The 18,382-nt window shown below is 38.8% G+C and overlaps 2 protein-coding genes across 3 annotated transcripts; one reads left to right on the forward strand and one right to left on the reverse strand.

Moving 5' to 3' along the window:
- Window positions 1-208: 208 nt before the first annotated feature.
- LOC103702868 (E3 ubiquitin-protein ligase RSL1) lies at window positions 209-5,716 on the reverse strand. 2 transcript variants are annotated; one of them, XR_015968408.2, is made up of 3 exons: window positions 4,896-5,711; window positions 1,275-3,677; window positions 209-618 (listed from the first exon to the last, which is right to left on the reverse strand). XR_015968408.2 is itself a non-coding variant. In XM_008785493.6 (3 exons), exons 1-3 carry the CDS (start codon window positions 5,595-5,597, stop codon window positions 417-419), a joined length of 1,683 nt encoding a protein of 560 aa, XP_008783715.3. In that variant the 5' UTR covers window positions 5,598-5,716; the 3' UTR covers window positions 209-416. The 2 variants fall into 2 exon arrangements, 1 of the variants encoding a protein (XP_008783715.3); XM_008785493.6 differs by having other exon boundaries at window positions 2,899-3,677; window positions 4,896-5,716.
- Window positions 5,717-13,172: 7,456 nt separating this feature from the next.
- LOC103702918 (LOB domain-containing protein 1-like) lies at window positions 13,173-15,473 on the forward strand. The gene is made up of 2 exons (XM_008785557.3): window positions 13,173-13,433; window positions 14,402-15,473. Exons 1-2 carry the CDS (start codon window positions 13,173-13,175, stop codon window positions 14,753-14,755), a joined length of 615 nt encoding a protein of 204 aa, XP_008783779.1. The 3' UTR covers window positions 14,756-15,473.
- Window positions 15,474-18,382: the final 2,909 nt, after the last annotated feature.

The following is an 18,382-nucleotide window of genomic DNA, read 5'->3' on the forward strand; positions in this document are numbered from 1 at the left end:
AGTTAAGGCTAAAACCCTTCAAAGCTCTTCGAAATAGTTGAGAGGTCACAAGGATCCACAGGCCACAGCCATACCTATTTTCTGGCGTTGAACTTCACAACTCTAAGCAGCAGAACATACTTGTTGGCAAAATGTACATAGAAAGACATCAATGGTGGGTCTCGTATGAGAGCTGCCTAGTGCTATGATGGCTCCCATAGTGCTCAAGTTGCGATCCAAGCAAAAAAACATTTAATGATAAATTTAGAGTTATCAACATTGAAGAGTTTCTTCACATTCAGGCCAACTGATGGCTATATATGAGCTTTCTCAAAAGCAAAGTTTCAAAAGTTCAGATTCCAAGTTTAACAGAAAGAAGTGCAGTGATGAGCTTCTGCACACACAGGTGGGTGAAATAAATGAAAAGTGCAACCTTATCAATGGTGGCCATAATCATCCTCGTAATCATCATCCTCATCATCATAATCATAATTGTCATCATCATCATAAAAGTCTTCTGAGTCCTCGTCTTCACTATCATCATACCAAATGTAGCCCTCATCCCACAATGGGCAGGAACACGTAGCCTTTTTGTCCTTCCATTCAGCCCCACAGGTATAGCAGAATTCATAACCACACCTGCAAAACAAGACAAACAAATTTCCCTTGGTCGAAAACACTAGTGAAAAGGGGCTAGCAAAAAACGAATCCATAAATCTGACAGTGCATGCACTTTTATTAGGTTATAATATATGAGAATGAAGTAATCGCAAAAAGATAATTTTGGAGAAGAAAAGAAAAATCCCAATAAAATTATAGCCTACCACTTAAGGGGAAAAATTAAAATTCAAATTGGAAAAGCAAACAAGGAATTCTGACAAGCACACTGTCAAAATGAACCAATCCAAGCATGTCAGACAAATCCATAAATCTGACAGCGCATGCATTTTTAGTAGGTTATATGAGAATGAAGCAATCATGTGGAGAAGAAATAAAAAATCCCAATAAAATTATAGCCTGGCACTTAAGGGAAAAAATTAAAAATCAAATTGGAAAGGAAACAAGGAATTCTGACAAGCACACTGTCAAAACCTGATACATACATACATGTATACCCTTAACAAAACAACCACCCTTGATCAGAGATTAAAAATTTGAGATATATGTAATACAACTTCTAATTTGTACAAGATTCAGATTTACATATGACTTAAATAGTTGAATTTTCATATAAATGAAAGATATTTTGTTATCCCACTCCCACTTTTTTATCTCATAACAACCTGAACTCTTACCAGGGTTGACCTGGTCTTCAATAAGTGGTACATCGAAGAAGCAAGCAGACAAATTCAAAGGCCTTTTCATCACTCAGAGGAGGAGGAGGAGGAGGATCACAGCTAGGCATCTGGTCAAGATCTCCATTCTCGACAGTAATTCTCCATCTAGATACATTTACTTGTTTATGCTATCACAGATGTTAGAGATGAATTTGAAGAATCATGTGGAGCATATAACAATCATACGCAAGCAAGAAGATGCCATTCAACCAACGTATACATTGCCCATGAAAAATGAGCAAGCCAGGGACAGAAAAATTCTTGCAACTAACAAATAACTGAAACTTCTTGCACGGATTCCCTGATATATTGAGTTAACCTTTGAGCAGCCCATTCACTTGAAGATAGTTTTATAAGACAAGGTCAACTAAGTGTTACACATTCAAATATCCAAGAGGGCAACATGTCTAAGCCTTGATATGGAGCATGGACTAACATGCATAGAAAGAAGTTGCTGCAGCATGGAGATTTTAGCATCTCTTAAATTGAAAAATGTAAAGTAATTTATTTCAGACCACCTATGCCCAACATTTTATAAATCAACTTACCAAAAAAGGAATCGTGACAAAAGATAAGGACAAACTTAATAAGAGAAACATCATAATATGAATTTGAAAAATGCTAAGCAAACTGAAACACTGAAGTTACTGATATTAACAGAAGCTGCACGACAGGCAGGACACTCCTAAATTCCACTAATTTTTAAAGAAATATGAACGATTGAAAATAGCCTTCATAGTGAAGCAAAATTTTAATTGAAGAGAAGTAATTACCGGTCATGAAGTTACCTGAATGCAGTGCAACAAGGATGATTACTAATGTAAAGGAGTGATAAAGTATATGCCATCTAATCAATAAACACAAGCATATTTCAAAGACATGGGCAAATAGATCAGAAAAGTAAGAATTCTCTTTACAGGAAAGCAAGAGAAATGAATACATATACAGTATACATCTCATTATGAGTTTCAACATATTCCATAATATTGTTTCGATCTATGCCTTAGAAATGAATGCTATTTCCACTACTAAACGCTGTCTTCCCTCGTCATCTAGGTTCTTTTCATGTCCAGAGGAACCACTAAGGTTGCTTTGTGATGAGCTTTAACCATCTGACCAGGAAGGCTAGTCTTCCCCTTTTATTCCTTATTTTCTTGGGCAGGGGAGAATGTTCGTTCTCCAACCACCAAATGGTCTGCTTTTCATAGTAGGCTACTCTCATCAAAAGATGCCTTTTCCGCCATGAACAATGCGCTGCTTTAGTGAGTGGATTTCAGGTTGAGGTTGGTGGTAACACTTTCTCCAAAATATGAATGATCATACATTGATTTTGTATCTGATTTATGTAGACTGGACAAGGTTTGTTGATCAAGGTTGGTGTTTTGGGTAAAAGTAGTACCATGAAACCTATATAATCAAGGTTCTCCCGTAAAATTGGCATTTCAACTTTATAGAATAAACACATGTTATGGAAACAAGAAAACACCAAATAGTGACCCCTGTTATAGAGTAAGAACTATAGAACTACTGATAATGACTGCGAATAACAGACATGGAGAGAAGAAAGCATTAAATAAAATACCTGCAAGTCATATGGAAACAACCTTCTGCTAGTTCAATCATATGGTTACATTTCACACATTGGCGCCACAACTTCTGTTTTGCAAGGGACTGTAACTTTGAATCCTCTGCAGTGGGGTTTGGATTTAACCTTTTATACTCAAAGCATGACATTTTCTCGTGCCATGGAACCTTACAGTTGATACAGAAAAGGCCAGTGCATTTAATACATTTTCTAAGTCCAGATGTATCAATGAATTGCTTAGAAGAAGCAACCTGCTGAGGGTGTATTGCTTCACTTGTTGACATCAGAGCTGAGCACATTGGGTATGGGCAATAAATTCTCTCTCTTGGAGGAATTGATGCTTCCTTTATGCGCTGGACCATAATATCTAGTAATTTAGGTGACAAAAATTTCCTGGAACTCTCCACATCAAGCCTAGTATTGCAGCCATCATGTGGGCAACCAGGGAGCATTGCATGAAGTAACTTAACTTCCACATGTTGTTTCATACAGGAATAGCAAAAGCAGTGCAAACAACCACCAACAACAAACATTTGAGGAGGATCTGTAACTTCTAGACAGATCTTGCAAGTCTCCTTCAGATTTTGATTGCCACCCAACTCAACATTTTTGTTGATCTGAGAATCTATCACATCCCTTGCTAATCTGTACACAAACTTGATATGGCATCGTGGAAGCAAGAAAATTTGACATCTTTCGAATTTCCCTTGCAGCAATGTTGCTTGATTGATTATGTTTGCAACCTTGTTCTGTCTCACAAACCATCTCCCTGTAATCTGAAAAAAAATGACAATGTCATGAGTTAATAGAGGATATTTCTTTGCATGAGCACGCATCAGAATTTTTTGACAAATCAGTATACACAAGCGTGTATATTTAGAGCTTTGTGCATGAGTTGTTACCATGAGAATACCAAAAAAGCCCCAAAACTAATAATTATGTAGTTTATACATCAGACAATTATATGAGTGCATAATGGGAGAAATGAACAGGCAGAAAAATAGTTTAGACATAAGCATCTAACAGACTATTTCAATTAATTTGTAACATACTGGGCTCTTCAAATAAATGAGATAACAACTGCCTTGTTATGAATAGATGTTTACAACATTACTTCATGATCTAAGATTATCAATCAAAACTTGATGATGATGTTTAGGAATCGTATCCCTTGAATAGTGAATATAAAATGCCTAAATTTTTCTTGCACCGAGTAAAAAAACAATTTACTAGAAAGAGTTGCAAATTTAGCGGGAGGGTATGGCTATAACAATGTAGGGAGCAAGATATACCGTACCAACCCAAATCAGATGGTATAGGGTATATCGTACTGTACCAATTCAGTACTAGTATCCGGTACGGATGGTGTACCGGCACTCAGTATGTAAAAAAATCTATACCTTATAGATACTATACTAGTGTAGTACCGGTACGGTGTTCGGTATTGAGACGGTGAACTTTGGTAGGGAGAATATGCAGACTTAGAAATGACCTTGTAGATATCAATTTTCAATCGGAACTTCCAAAACTGATCCAAAACACTTTGTCACGGAAAAAAGAAAAGTCATAATCAAGAAGATCAAAGTAAATAAACCACACTATACCCATTCAAGGTGCAGCCACATGCAATGTTCCAAGTGACACCATGGAATACCATTTTCAACCCTATCTAAATGGCATCTTTACAATCATGAAAGAGACCAAGAAAAGATATCTTTAATGAGATGATTTGACCTATTTTTGAAGAAAGATGGGAAATATATACAGCTGATAAACCACAACTTTAATCAACAAATTCTTCTAAATATTGAAACTCCGGAGGGAAAATCCATAACCTAACTTGACGAGATAACCTAATCACAAAATATATAGCTATCCAAGCTATACATTAGGGTTTCACGAATCAAGAACTCCGGATTAGATGATCATCCATCAAAACCCCACCAAGTCTAAATCAGAAAATCATCAAGAACATAGCAGTGCAGATGTCTCACGTGATTAAATAGAGTTCTATAGTCACAGAACACATCGATCCTCTTGATGCCCAAAGACAGAGCCGCACTAAGCCCCTCGATCAACGCCTTGACCTCAAAAACTTCCCGGCCAGCCGTCGGCATCGGCTTCTGGATTTTGAGTAAGAGGTTGTCCTGGGGATCGCAGACCGCCGCCGCAATGGCGGAAAGCTGGAGCCACCTCCCCCTCACAGAGTCCCGGCTCGTCATGCCCTTAAAGTAAAGCCGGAACGGCGGCTCCTCCTCGTTGCGAACCGCCTCGATCGGCCGCTCGAATTCGTCCCCCCACTCCTCCCATTCTTTGTCCGAGATGTGGACGATCTCGCGGGCGAAGCGCTCGTCGTGGGTGCGGCGGCGGAGATCCTCGGCTATGCGGCGGAACTCGGCCTGGCAATGCTCACTGTCTCGTCTCTCTTGGTGGAAGCGTTCGAGTTCTAGGGCTTGGAGGGCCATGACCTGGGAGATCTCGTCGTCTTCATCGCCGGAGGGGGGCGGAGGTGGCGGCGGCCGTGGGCCGGAGGAGGAGGAAGAGGAGTGGGAGGGGAGGACGGCGAGGGAGGCGGCCATGGCCTCCTCCATCTGAAGGCGGAAGGCGAGGTCGAGGTCGGACTCGGCAATCCGGGCGGACATGAGTTCGCGGCGTTGGTTGGAGACGAGGATTTCGAGCTCGTCGGTGTCGTCCATGGGCGAGGGTGAGTCGGCGAGAGAGGAGACTCGCCCCCACTTAAGTCTTTGGCACGAGCCTTCTTCCTCTCTCGATCGATAGCATCGTAGCCTTTGGTTTTGGACGCGTGTTGAGACTCTAGTTGATGGAAATCCCGTTCTGCCCTATTATTTAGTGAGCGTGGTGTGGGTCGGGTACTTGGTTTCTTTTCCGAATGGGCTTGGCCTTCAAAGGCAAGTGGCAAGGTCCAATGGGCCTAATGGGGCGGCTACCATGATTTGGTTGTTACCTCTACCTTGAATCTTAGCCAAGAGGCAGGTTATTAGCTCTTTTCACAAACACAGTTTTCCTTTTACCACACCGAATAGAGAGTTCGTCGATTCTTGATTTATAGCAAGATAACTCATTCCAGGACACTTATGGCAAACGTAAGACTAGCATTTTGATATTTCTTGGAATTTTTCAATGAAAATTACCAGAAGTAAGACAACGCAAACTAGATACGGCAATGTTAAGTCCGGTTTTGCAGTTTCTTGGGTTTTATAGAAAAGATCACAGAAGGAAATTGATGTAGCCTGGATTTGTCGGCTTGTGATCGATCAGATCAACCGACCATATTAGCTTACACATTCATGAGGCACGTTGCATGATAATTACAACTCGTCTCGCATGATGATCAATTATTGTATGACCAACGCTTATAATATATCTCTGCTCTTTTCGGGCAACGAAGTCTTTTTTTTCTCTTGCTCCACTCTATATAGATCTCTATTGTTCCTCAAAATACAATCTAACTTAGGCATTGGAGAATTTTTTACGAAATCAAGTATGGCAATCTTCGGTATTTTTTCTCTTGTTTGCAGTTTGGATTTTCACCTCCAAGCAAACTGCTTTGAACAGATCGGTCCGAACAGGCCGATCCAAGTAGAAATTGACCACTCGCAATTCACTAACTCATCTAACTCCGTCAGATTGGATTTTGGCGGCAACAAATATGTATAGCACAGTCATGTAAGATGTGAGCCAAAGAAAAAGGAGAGAAAGAAAGAAAGAAATGCTTGAAGAAGCATTCCAAAGACTATGGAGAAAAAGGATGATTATGCATTAAGGATTCAAGATCTTTACAAATGTCCATGGTTTTTATTTAGAATGATATAATCTATATCACTCATAAAATTTTGCATCATCGTTCTCACATATGCCACTCAATGAACAAACAAGAAATCTTTCTGAGATATTGCTCCTCGAGATGTACAAAGCTTAGAATACTCAAGAAGATTTTATTAACTAACAATTACGTGGTTTCTAATTATAAGATTCATGTAAGATCTGTTGTTCCTATATTTTTGCAGAGGTATCTTAAGACAAATGGTTGGGCTATATTGTTTGGATATGATTATGAAGTCAGGATTGAATAATAAGGCATAAAGTGCTAGAGATTGGGTTTTCGCTTAGTCGATCCAGCCTCCATCTTGCTGTAGGCCTTGGGCGTGATTGATAGGACCTATTGGGCCATGTATTTTCTTCTTCTTCTTGTGACCAATCTTCGACCCTTCGAAGGATTTATAGAATCTGATAAATTGTTAATGTTTCATTTGATCATCTGATGTGTTGAGTTTGGGCTGGTATAAAGGTTATGGGGCAATTATGGTAGGAACAACTAATTTTAGCGATTGAAGAATGCTTAGTATGCCTAATTTGATAATACCAACAACTTTGAATTGGTGCAACACATGAGGGGTTGGTTGAGGGTTTGGTTGAGTGCCTACTTGCCAAACTAACATCATGTGGTTTTGGTTAACTTTTTGTGTGAATCAATGATATCTCATAGAACTTTCCTAGACAATTTCAAGCTTCACTGATCTACAAGCAATTGCACATCAATGTTGTGCATTGTTGTTGGCTTAGACATTTCAAGATTTCTAGACATCAATTGCATGAGTTAGCAATACCTTTCAAGGTTTAACAAAAGCTATTGACATATTTGGCTTGGACTTTTATTTGAACATGGCTAATATTGTCAATTGGTTTTAATTTGGAGGAGAGTGGTATCCTGTTAGCTGTCTTTGAACACTGTTTTGGAGATTCCAGAACTTAATGTCATGTATTTCTAGACACTACTTATTGCAACTAGTACTATTTTTCATCAGTATATGACAAGATCTTTGATGTTGAAAATAGAAATGAAAAGAAACTAGATTCTATAAGATTTTTCTACCTAATAGATCCAATTTTACTTTTGGAAATTTGCATGGATGAAGCATTGCCGCCTTCTCCTTTCTTATCTAAATCTTCTAATTCTCAGAGGCCCCTAAGCGGTCACTCTAATTGTATGGACTTCCATTATATGGCTTCTAATGTAGACACCTACATCACCATTTTGTCATTTAAGTTCAATAATAGGATTCTTTTTCTCATGGTCATGCCTTTACAAACACTGTAATTCTGATGCATTATTCAATTCAGGAGCTAGCTAGCTATAAAGCTTTTCACTGATGGATCATAAGTAGGTTCATTAAATTGTTGCGAGATATACCGGAAAACTAGATATTTGAAATGTTTAAAACATTTGTAAATTGAAAATAACAGTAGGCGAAGCATCGTACAATTACAACGGCGAACCTTTAGAATACAATAATCAATAAAAGATTACAAATGTATGAAGTCTTGCACTAAGCAAAGACTATAGAACGGCTATTTTTCAGAATGAAAAGATGCTACAGTAGACAAAATATTATAACATGTATAGTATAATAACCACTAGCACTACTATTATAAGTATATAATTAAATCTACTAAACTACAAGAACACAAGTATAAGTATGTATCAAAGTAGCGACATCTTAACCGAACCAAGAGAGAGAGAAACTTGCCATGCGAGACAGCTTCCTCCCACCACATTAGTGGGAAACCCTTTGCTGGATTTTCGGGCGTAGTCTATCTTTTGTGATCTGGTTGTCATATTTAACTTGTCATTAAATCATGGAACCACAGCCTAATGTTGCAGAAAACATGCGATCTGATACTTAATGAATATTATATTGATAAAACAATCAAAATCATGAGTCGTGGATTTTAATTTGCAAGAAAAGACAGTGATCAGCAGATTCAATCCTTATAAACAAATTTCATATTTACGATACATGATTGAAATCATCCACAGGACGCTGTTTTGCAATTCAAATTGCAGCAAAGAATCTAAAACCTTGCTTCAGTCGTCAGCTTAAGCTTAATTAAATGAACCAAAGTCGCACATGGGCGACACCTTATGGCCAACTGATGGGAACTTCTGAAAGGAGGCCATTTGGAAGAAGTCTGCTCACCCGAGACCCACCAATATACGGGCGCCCACAGGTCCACTTCCCAATTCCCATATATTCTTTCGTCTCATTAGAGCAACACAGACCGAACAAACACTTGGCACTTGTTCGTAGGGGTTGTAGATTGACAATTTGGGATAAGTGCTGGCCAACTCCTTCAGTTGGAAACAGTCCTCCACGCAGCAACGGGAAGCTAAATCTAGGGAAAGAAAAAGGAGAGCTGGGGGAAAGAAGCATCTCTGGGTGTCATTATAGCTTGTCAGCATCAAACTAGAGAAAGAGAGAGGGACTTCATTGTGGCTAGAGCAATTTATCGTGCCAGTAGAAGTGGCAGCATATCTAACGAAACCATAGGGTCCCGGGTGGTCTGGTCGGGACCATCCCTGCTTCGGAATATTCAGTTGATGATCGAAGGTGCGGTAGTATTTCAGGCCAAATACATTTTTAGAAAGATCAATGAAACTGTAGATTGAATGGCTGCTTATATGGGTAATCATTCTAGCAGCACAATATGAGTTGTTTACGATATTTTGTGATATGGTCTAACTCGTCCGTTTTAAGGAAAAAAAAAAAAAAGTCCCGGGCGAGAAACTCGGAGGATCCAAGCGGAAAGCAAGGCAATAGATGCCGCGTGGGCCTCGGGGCACGTAAGCATGCAGAGTGGATCGGGACAGGTGTGGCTCGCAAAATTGAGTTGGTGGGATGTGGTAATCAAGCGAGCAACGCTCTTTTTTTTTTTTGTTTTTGGGGTAAGAGAAGTGTGCAAACCTCCGAGGCCATGTTAGTGGAAGGCAGCTTTTGTTTGATGTGAGATCACTTTATTGATGCCAGATTCTAACTTGATGTATAAGATATATGTTCACAAATGGTACACAAAACCGCCGAACCTTTGGTTGGATTTCGATTTTTCCAGTTCCTAGAGTTGTTCGCGCTGTCCGGGAGTCTAAGCTCCGATTTAGATGGGTTGAGATGGGTATAGAATAGGAGGAGGAGATTAACCACTTATGTATCTTAAAGGGAAACACAAAAAAGACAAAGGAATGCTGAGTAAAATATATACAGTGGTATTGCAAGATCTATCCTACTTTCGTATGGTTACGGAGAAGAAGGTTTTGTAACTGGGGAATGAAATGTGTGCTTGTTTAACTTATTATATTAATTAATGTTGATTAATAAATGATGAATATGTTTTTAGTTTACAAGCTCTAGAAAGATAAAAAAGAACTCTTTTTTCTAGAGAAAGGAATGAGAGAAGCAAGTGGAGAGGAAGAAAAGAGATCCATTTGGTAGTTGTACTTGTTTTATTTGGGCCATACAATAAGTTAGTAGGGTTCAGTAGTAGAGCCCCCGCAAGCCAAAACTACCCCAATTAGTTAGCTGTTCCATATCGTAACGCTAGCCCACTAGCATGGGAACCAGTTTCGATACTGCGGATCTTGCTTGTAACTCTGAGAGCAATTTAGTATTCTAGATATCGGATGTATGGATGGTTAGATTTTGTGAGAAAATCTTGTCTTTGCTCGTGGATATAAGTCAATAAACCGAATCACGTATATATATTCTATGCTATTATTTTTTCTCTTTTTTTTCTTCTTATTTTGTTATTCCCCTTACCTAGCGTAACATTAAAGAAAAAAGTGGGTGTACATAATTCTACATCTTTTGCATGTTGGTATATGATATGTGGTTCTAGTGTAGGATCTAACCTACTTTGGTATAGATGTATAATGATATGTAACTTTCTTATTGCTTCACTTATTAGACAGTCAAACGGAGATCGAGTTTTGTGATAGGAGAATGAAGTACATGCTTGTTTAACTTATTGTAAAAATCGAGGGAGATTCTAAAAATTATGAGCCTATGTTGTAATTAATTTGCTTTTGAGACAACTTTCATAGGGAAAGAGTATCAAACTATACGAAACTAATATAAAAATACATTACTACTATATGGAAATTGATAACACTACAACAAAAATGAGTTTTGCCGACTCTTTTTTTCCGACGCTAGGGGAGAGCGTCGGGAAAGTTTGGCTCAGCTCCAGCCTTTGCCGACGCTTTTTCCTAGCGTCGGTAAAGGTTCACATACAACGACGCTTATAAGCGTCGGAGTCTGATAGAAGAAACGAGTTCTTTTGCTCCAACAATCTTTTGAAGAATTCACGATCGTCGCAGGGTTGAAACCAAGAAATATTTGTTATTTTCCTGATGTTTCCGAACATTTTAATAAAATGTTCTAAAGGACAATGAATTAAACTAAATGAAGTTGGACTAAACCCGTAGTAACCAACCCTTCTCCCCGGGAAAAGCAAGCCTTTAACGACGCTTTTAAGCGTCGGACTAAACCCGTAGTAACCAACCCTTCTCCCCGGAGTCTGATAGAAGAAACGACGCTTAAAAGCGTCGGCAAAAGCTACCCTTATCGCCGACGCTTATAAGCGTCGGAGTATGATAAAAGGAACGACGCTTAAAAGCGTCGGCATAGACCAACGACGCTTTTTTAACGCGTCGGGTTAAACCCGACCAACGCCTACCTGCTCGACGTCTGAGCCACGCTTTGGGAAGCGTGGGCTGGGAATTCGCCGACGCTTATAAGCGTCGGTAGAGGCAAAAAAAAGCGTCGGGAGTTATTCCTTCTTTTGTAGTGTAACAAGCTAGGAATAACCAGGAAACTGAAATCCAAAATATGACTCATGCTATTTCTTGAAAGACAAAAGAACGTGACTCATACAAACACGCCAGAAACTTCTCCCGTCCAACCACATGCTGCTTGTGTAATTCAGTGGACCGATTTTTCAAAGTTCAAGCGATGCAAGAACATATCGCTATCGGATCATTATTCACGTTCTTATCTACCTAAAATAGCCAATTGCCATTGCATCACTAAACTTTAGATGGATATGTTTACAAGAATGCTCACGTCAGTACCCCGATACAAGTCTCTTTTTTTTCACACGGCCTTCACAAGATGTCTCTTTTTTTCAAACGACCTTCACAAGATTAAGTGATTAACTGCAGAGTAAATGGGTGAATGCCGTGCCTCGTTCGAGGTGTACTAGGTCCACACGACAACGAGATGGAACTTGGAAGTTAGCTAGAGAAGAGGTTAAAATGGTCGAGAAAGATTTCAACTCTTCAGAGATACCAATTAGATTCTTCTTGACTATGACATCCTCAATGAGAAACTTACATGATTAATAAAAGTTGTGATGCACAGTAGATCTAGTTCTAATATTATTTTTTATGACTTTACAGCAAATAACCGGTTTAGGCTAATATACCTATGTAGTATTTTTTTTTATTAGTGAATATAGGACTACGATACAAAGATCCCACACATTTTTGGTGAGAGGACAATGTGGGGGCAAGAAATCCAGAGTGAGAAAAATAATAGTGGGAAAACCGGAAAACATGGTCATCTTCTACGGTGGTTGCTTTCACCTACCATGGATGGGGACCGGAGATATACAATTAATGTGGCGCGGACTCTAATGGTTAAAAATGTTGCTTCGCACCAGTATGTCACAGAGAAGGTGTTTTTTTTTTTTTTGACCTTCATGATGCATCTAAGTCACGATTCAATACTGCACCAAGTACTATTGCACCAATTCCTGCAATCTATTCTATACTACATCATGGGACTTCTTTTTTTAATCATTATTTTTTTGACTACATGCGCCTATAGTGCTACTTGATCAAAATGATATCGTAGATGGAGTAAATTATGATGCAATATATATTTTAAAAACTCTTGCTCCTAACCCATTCTAAATCAAGCTGAGCCACATGCTAAAAGGCTCAAAACCAACTCAAATTATCATAATTTCTTCACTAACCTTCCTGTTATCAGAGATAAATAATGTCTCTTTGAGGCCGAAATGATTAAACAGCAAGTCTTATTTCTTTCATTAAGTATATAGAAGGCCACAAGTTTGCTAGTGGTAAAAAAATTATCAGCAAACGTACCCTGCTTTTCTAGACCACAGAATTTACAAGCACCGCAATTTTGGAACCTCGAGCAAGTGCAGAGACTTCAAAGTTAAAGCACGACCCGTTGGTGCAGCAAACTAAGTAAAATATTTTCAACTAGCTGAAGTCAGTTTTCCCAGCAGCCGCTAACGTTATCAACCTCAGCCTCCATGTCCCTCCCACTCTCTATATATTTCCTTGTGTTTCTCGAAGATCTCCTCATTGGGATCCTGACTCATTCCTTTTCATCATTCTCCCCCGCCGGAACTCGCTTTTCCTACCAACTCTTCTCCCTCTCTCTATTCTCATGGAGGCAGGTGACGCAGCCACTACCACCACCTTCCGTCATCCACTCTCTTCCTCTCCCTCCTCCTCTCCTGCTTCTTCTCCTCATTTACCCCCGGCATCTCCCCCTGTTGTTCTCAGCCCTTGTGCCGCCTGCAAGATCCTCCGCCGGCGATGCACTGAGAAGTGCGTTCTTGCGCCTTATTTCCCTCCCAACGAACCCCTCAAGTTCGCGACCGCTCATCGAGTCTTCGGTGCGAGCAACATCATCAAATTCTTACAGGTAATGCATCACTTGGAATCCTCGGTAAATTAACCTACATATTCGGAACTGCAAAACTCATGCTCCAGTCCATCAGTAGTCTAAAGCAATCTTGCATTGGAACTATGTCTTTCTTGACCTAATTGTCGCCTAACATAAGATGGCTTTCAGTCACCTAGGCCACGTTTGGCTGCGGAATGAACTTGGAGAGAATAAGCAAAAACTATCCGGGTTTTTGGTGTTTACTTGAAGAAATATGTAGGTGGAGATAAAGAGGAAGAAATAGAATGTATCTAATGGGCAATAATTTTTATGACAATAAAGAAAGGAAGCATTCTGATAAAAAGCTAAATTGAATCAAAGACAAAGCTAAATTGATCTTCTTCTCATCATATTGTTTGTTGTTTCATCTACTTTTTTTTTTCACTCGATGTTGCTTATTTTCCTCCTGCCTTAGCATTGTACCTTTCATCGATGCCTCTTTTGACTCTCATATGTAGACTTCTCTCACATGTTCGATAAATTGGGTGGCTCGGCCTCCCCTTCCCTCAAATAATAATAATAATAATAATAATAATAATAATAATAATTTTTATTACAAGAGCAAAATTGCCCTCACATGTTTTTTGCATAACTAAGACTGTGGAGACAACATTGAGGGATGATATGGTTACTTGCCTGTAAATTACGGGACGAAATAAGCTTATCCCACCCCGCTCCACGGAATTAGATTATGAGGCAAGTGGAAGAGGATGGAATAAACCTGATCCATCAACCCAAAAGACTATTTGGCAGGATAGGGAAGGGAATAAGGCGTTATGATCCCCTACTTCCACCACATCCAAAAAATAGAGACTCAAAATTAAATACAGCATCATCAAGTTATGGCATTCTCTCATGATGAGCATGTCATTTAATTCAATACAAAGATATATTTTGTGGCTTCCTAGAATTATCGAATGGAACTTAATGGATCATGGCTGTTACAGGAGCTTCCAGAAAGCCAAAGGTCTGATGCAGTGAGCAGCATGGCATACGAGGCAAACGCTCGAATCAGAGACCCAGTGTATGGGTGCGCAGGGATTATTTGCCAGCTCCAGAAACAAGTTAGCGAGCTGCAAACCCAGCTAGCCCGGACACAGGCTGAGCTCGACACTACGAAGACCCAGTACGCAAACTTGGTTGCGATCATCTGCATGGAAATGACTCAGTCTCAGCAGCAGTTCGTGCGACAACCTCCTCACAGCTTCAACACAAATAATCCTAACTTATTTCAGAGTGATGCTTCCATGCAAGATGATTATTTTCAGGGTTCAATTTGGGAAGAGCCCTTATGGACATGAGCAAATTCTAAGAGAGAGAAACGTACGCCACCAGATGAATAAATGGATATAGGCATATATATAAAAAGCGAATAAGATGTTCATCTTCGATTTTGAATTCGTACTCGAGATGGATAGGTAGGAGAAGAGATGTGAGAGGCATGTTTTGTACCAAGGAAATAACACTAATTTGTTATCCTTCGACTTGAGGAAATGGTGGTGAACTCTCTACGCATAACTTTGAAGCTTCATGTGGACATCTCTTGTGGAATTGTTACAAATTGTTTATGGTCCATCATGGTGAGAATATGTGGTCATATACAAGGCTATTCCTTGAATTAAACTGCTTATGGTCCAGTGTGGTGGGTTCCTTGTCAAACAATCTTTATGACATAATTGCACAAAAAGTTTTTTCCTCTGGAGGCAGACTAGCTAGTGAGTCAATTGGAAGGCTTTGTATCTCAAAAGAGTGAGTCGCCATGTAAAGCATGTGGCCTACAAGAAAGTAAATGAGTTTTCTTTGGTAGAAAGAAGAAAGTAAATGAGTTGAGTGCATGTGCTCAAACTGTAGTTGAATATCAAATCACCTCTTAAAATCTAACAGCTAATGATGTGATGTTAGAAAATTTATCTTCTTATCCCGCAAGTATTTTGCTCAAGAAGAAGTATTTTGCTAATTATTGAATTAACATGATTAAGTGATTGTTTCTCTCAAAAGTATGATTAGTGTTTATTGATAGTATGGAGCCAAGCATTATGATCATTATTAGAGTGCTTGTTAGGTGTACCCAAGCTGTTTCTCATAGGAGAGAGTGGCCCTTTAACAATTATTTAGTATGAACATGAGCCCAACAATTTAATGTCATCTATTCCATTTTTTAATATATATATATATATTGCACAGCTGTTGAAACTAGGCTCATTATCATGAATTTATTTTAATCATACTTATGTAAGCTGTTATTTAGATTGCTAATCTATTAAACTAAGCAGAGATAGGCCTATGGAGTGATAAGTTCTATGCCTAACCACCTACTTCATCTAGAGAGGTTTGAGAATATTAACAGAATGGTTTTGTAGCTTTGTGTTCATGAGCAATTTCGAGTCAAGGAAGGGTGGTTTTACTTCGTCTCCATTCCAAGGCATCATGCGACATATCGTACAACATCATGATGCATGAAACCAATTTAGTGATCTAGAAGTACGTAAGACCGAGCTCCACTACATTCTTCTGAACACCTTAAACGCATTTAGTTCACATGTGTGTCAGATAATTTTTGATAATGTCTACAGTCAGTAATGGCGTATTATTCTAAACAGACATGAATGTTCTGCCAAACACCATCCATCCCTTTCCAAGTGGAAGCTTCTTGGCTTTTGTCCTTCACCATCTGATATCTAACGTTTCATGTCCCAGTTAATTGGAATAATAATTAGGTGAATGAGTCATGACTTTGTGCAGTGTTAGTCTAGTTCAAATCATTATATTATAGTATTGTATTATTTATGGTGCTTTCATGTTATCACTAATAAACTAGCCATTGACATGGGCGATACATGTAGTTCGGTTGATTTGATGTTTTTTTTATTTTTTTTCGATTATTTAAAAAAAATGAATATAAAATTAAGGATAACTATATATATATATATATATATAAATATTTATATAAATAAAAGGATAGGAAAGAGTGCAACGGCAAGTCATTCAAAAATATAAGGGTTAGACATGGAACATAGATAGGTTTCTCATCCTCCCATCCTACAAAATATAAAAAGGATGGGAGACGGGATCCTTAATGATGTATGCTCCGCATCACAGAATGTTGTACATGATCTCTGAAATAGATAGTTATCACCTATCTATTAATCTGCCATGTTTGGTATGTCGAAAATATTTTTCAACAACTCGGGTTCTTACCAAAAGGGCTAATCGGAAAATATTTTTTGGATTCGTTGATCTTATATAAGTACCCAAGATCTATCCAACAAATAACTAATATGGGACTAAACACATGCCCGCATGGGTCCTCACATACTCTCCCTATTTAAACCCTGACGTCCTCGTCAAGCTAAGAATTTAAATCTATTCAAATCTAATCGCAAACACCACGATCGGCCCATGGTCAGCCTCAATGGATCCGTGTTGCAGTGTCCCCTAGTCTACATAGGTTATGAGCCGGATCCGCTCTGATATCATTTGCAACAATTCAGGATTTCATCCAAAATGGCTAGTCGGAAGGTATTATTTGAATTCTTTGATCCTGTATAAGTACCCAAGATCTATCCAATAAGTAACTGATGTGGGACTAAACACACATCTATATGGATTCTCACATATTTCGCTAGTATATCACCCCTTACAAATTTGGGTTCTATAAACTGATATTTCTTGGGGATTATTTTCTTGAGAATGTTTACCGGGCTATCTCGGTTGGCAAGTGACCGCAACTACATAGGCAATAACGTCCAATCAAGTTGGTGCAGGGCACTGTACAGAAAGCACTCGCCCGCTGTGATCCCAAGCGGGCGGGTCCCTCCGCCACCTATTTCAACGTAGGAATCCAAATCCCACAAAGAAAAACTAGAAAAAAAGCAAAGCAAAAGTCTAGCTGTCCTTCCGTGTAATCACAGCTTTCATGGGGTGTTTGATCTGGGTCGCACCAAACAAATTCCTGGAGACACAGTGGTGAAATCCATTGTATTTGACCATTAGAAAAATTTAAGAGGTCCAGGAGGGTATGGCCAAGCGTAGAGCATAAATAAAACATGAAAATAGTAATTAACATTTCAATTCGTTCCATCTAGATCTGTTTGTTAAATAGATTGGATTCGAATTTAGATCTTTAACCAATTTTGTTTCATTTATTAACTAGATCGGACGAGGTTCATTTAATCTATTTAGAATATATTTAATCTATTTAAAACCTGCTTAATCTGTTTATGAAATATTTAATTCGACTCACTTAATTTGTTTAACTTGTTTAAATTCATTTAATCTGATTTAATATATTTAATAAATAGATTATGTAAGCCGAATAGAGTTACTTGTTTAATAGCAAATCGTATTTAGATATGAAATTTTGATATTTTTAATAAACAGGTAGGATTCAGATTAACGAATTTTTGACCTAATTTGTGTCTGGCCCGATCTAAATCTGATTTGATTGCCGCCCCTAATAAAATATATTGTGCTTGTATTTTATTATAGATTAGATCATTTTAGCATTATTGTAAACTCTCCTAAGGACGCTATTATAAAGCTATGGTGTACATAGAATGGGAAGGTTGGATAGCGGGGCGGTTTTCTCTAGTTTCTCCAAAAAGTTTTCCGTGACTTGTTTCTCTACCCCCCCAGTCTGTTCTCATGTGGTGCCAGAGCCAAAAATCAGCCACTTTGAGATCGTACTTGGAGGTCCTACTCACGACTTCAATTTCATGTTTTTGGAGTCCTCATCTGGGTTTGAAGGTTGGTTTGGTAATTGGCTTAGACGGGGATTTTCTAGAACTAAGCAGGTTTACATGACTTGGTATGGTACGATACCGTTCTATAATCGAACATAAAAAAAAAAAACAACCCATAACCCGAAACTCAAAACACTTCCACAATAGATCCCCGTCACCAAAAGCTGGGCCCTCCAAAGATCAACC

This window comes from Phoenix dactylifera, chromosome 8, assembly GCF_051530095.1.
Source record: "Phoenix dactylifera cultivar Ajwa chromosome 8, Ajwa_hap1_PhDact_Kaust_v1.1, whole genome shotgun sequence".
NCBI lineage: Eukaryota > Viridiplantae > Streptophyta > Magnoliopsida > Arecales > Arecaceae > Phoenix > Phoenix dactylifera.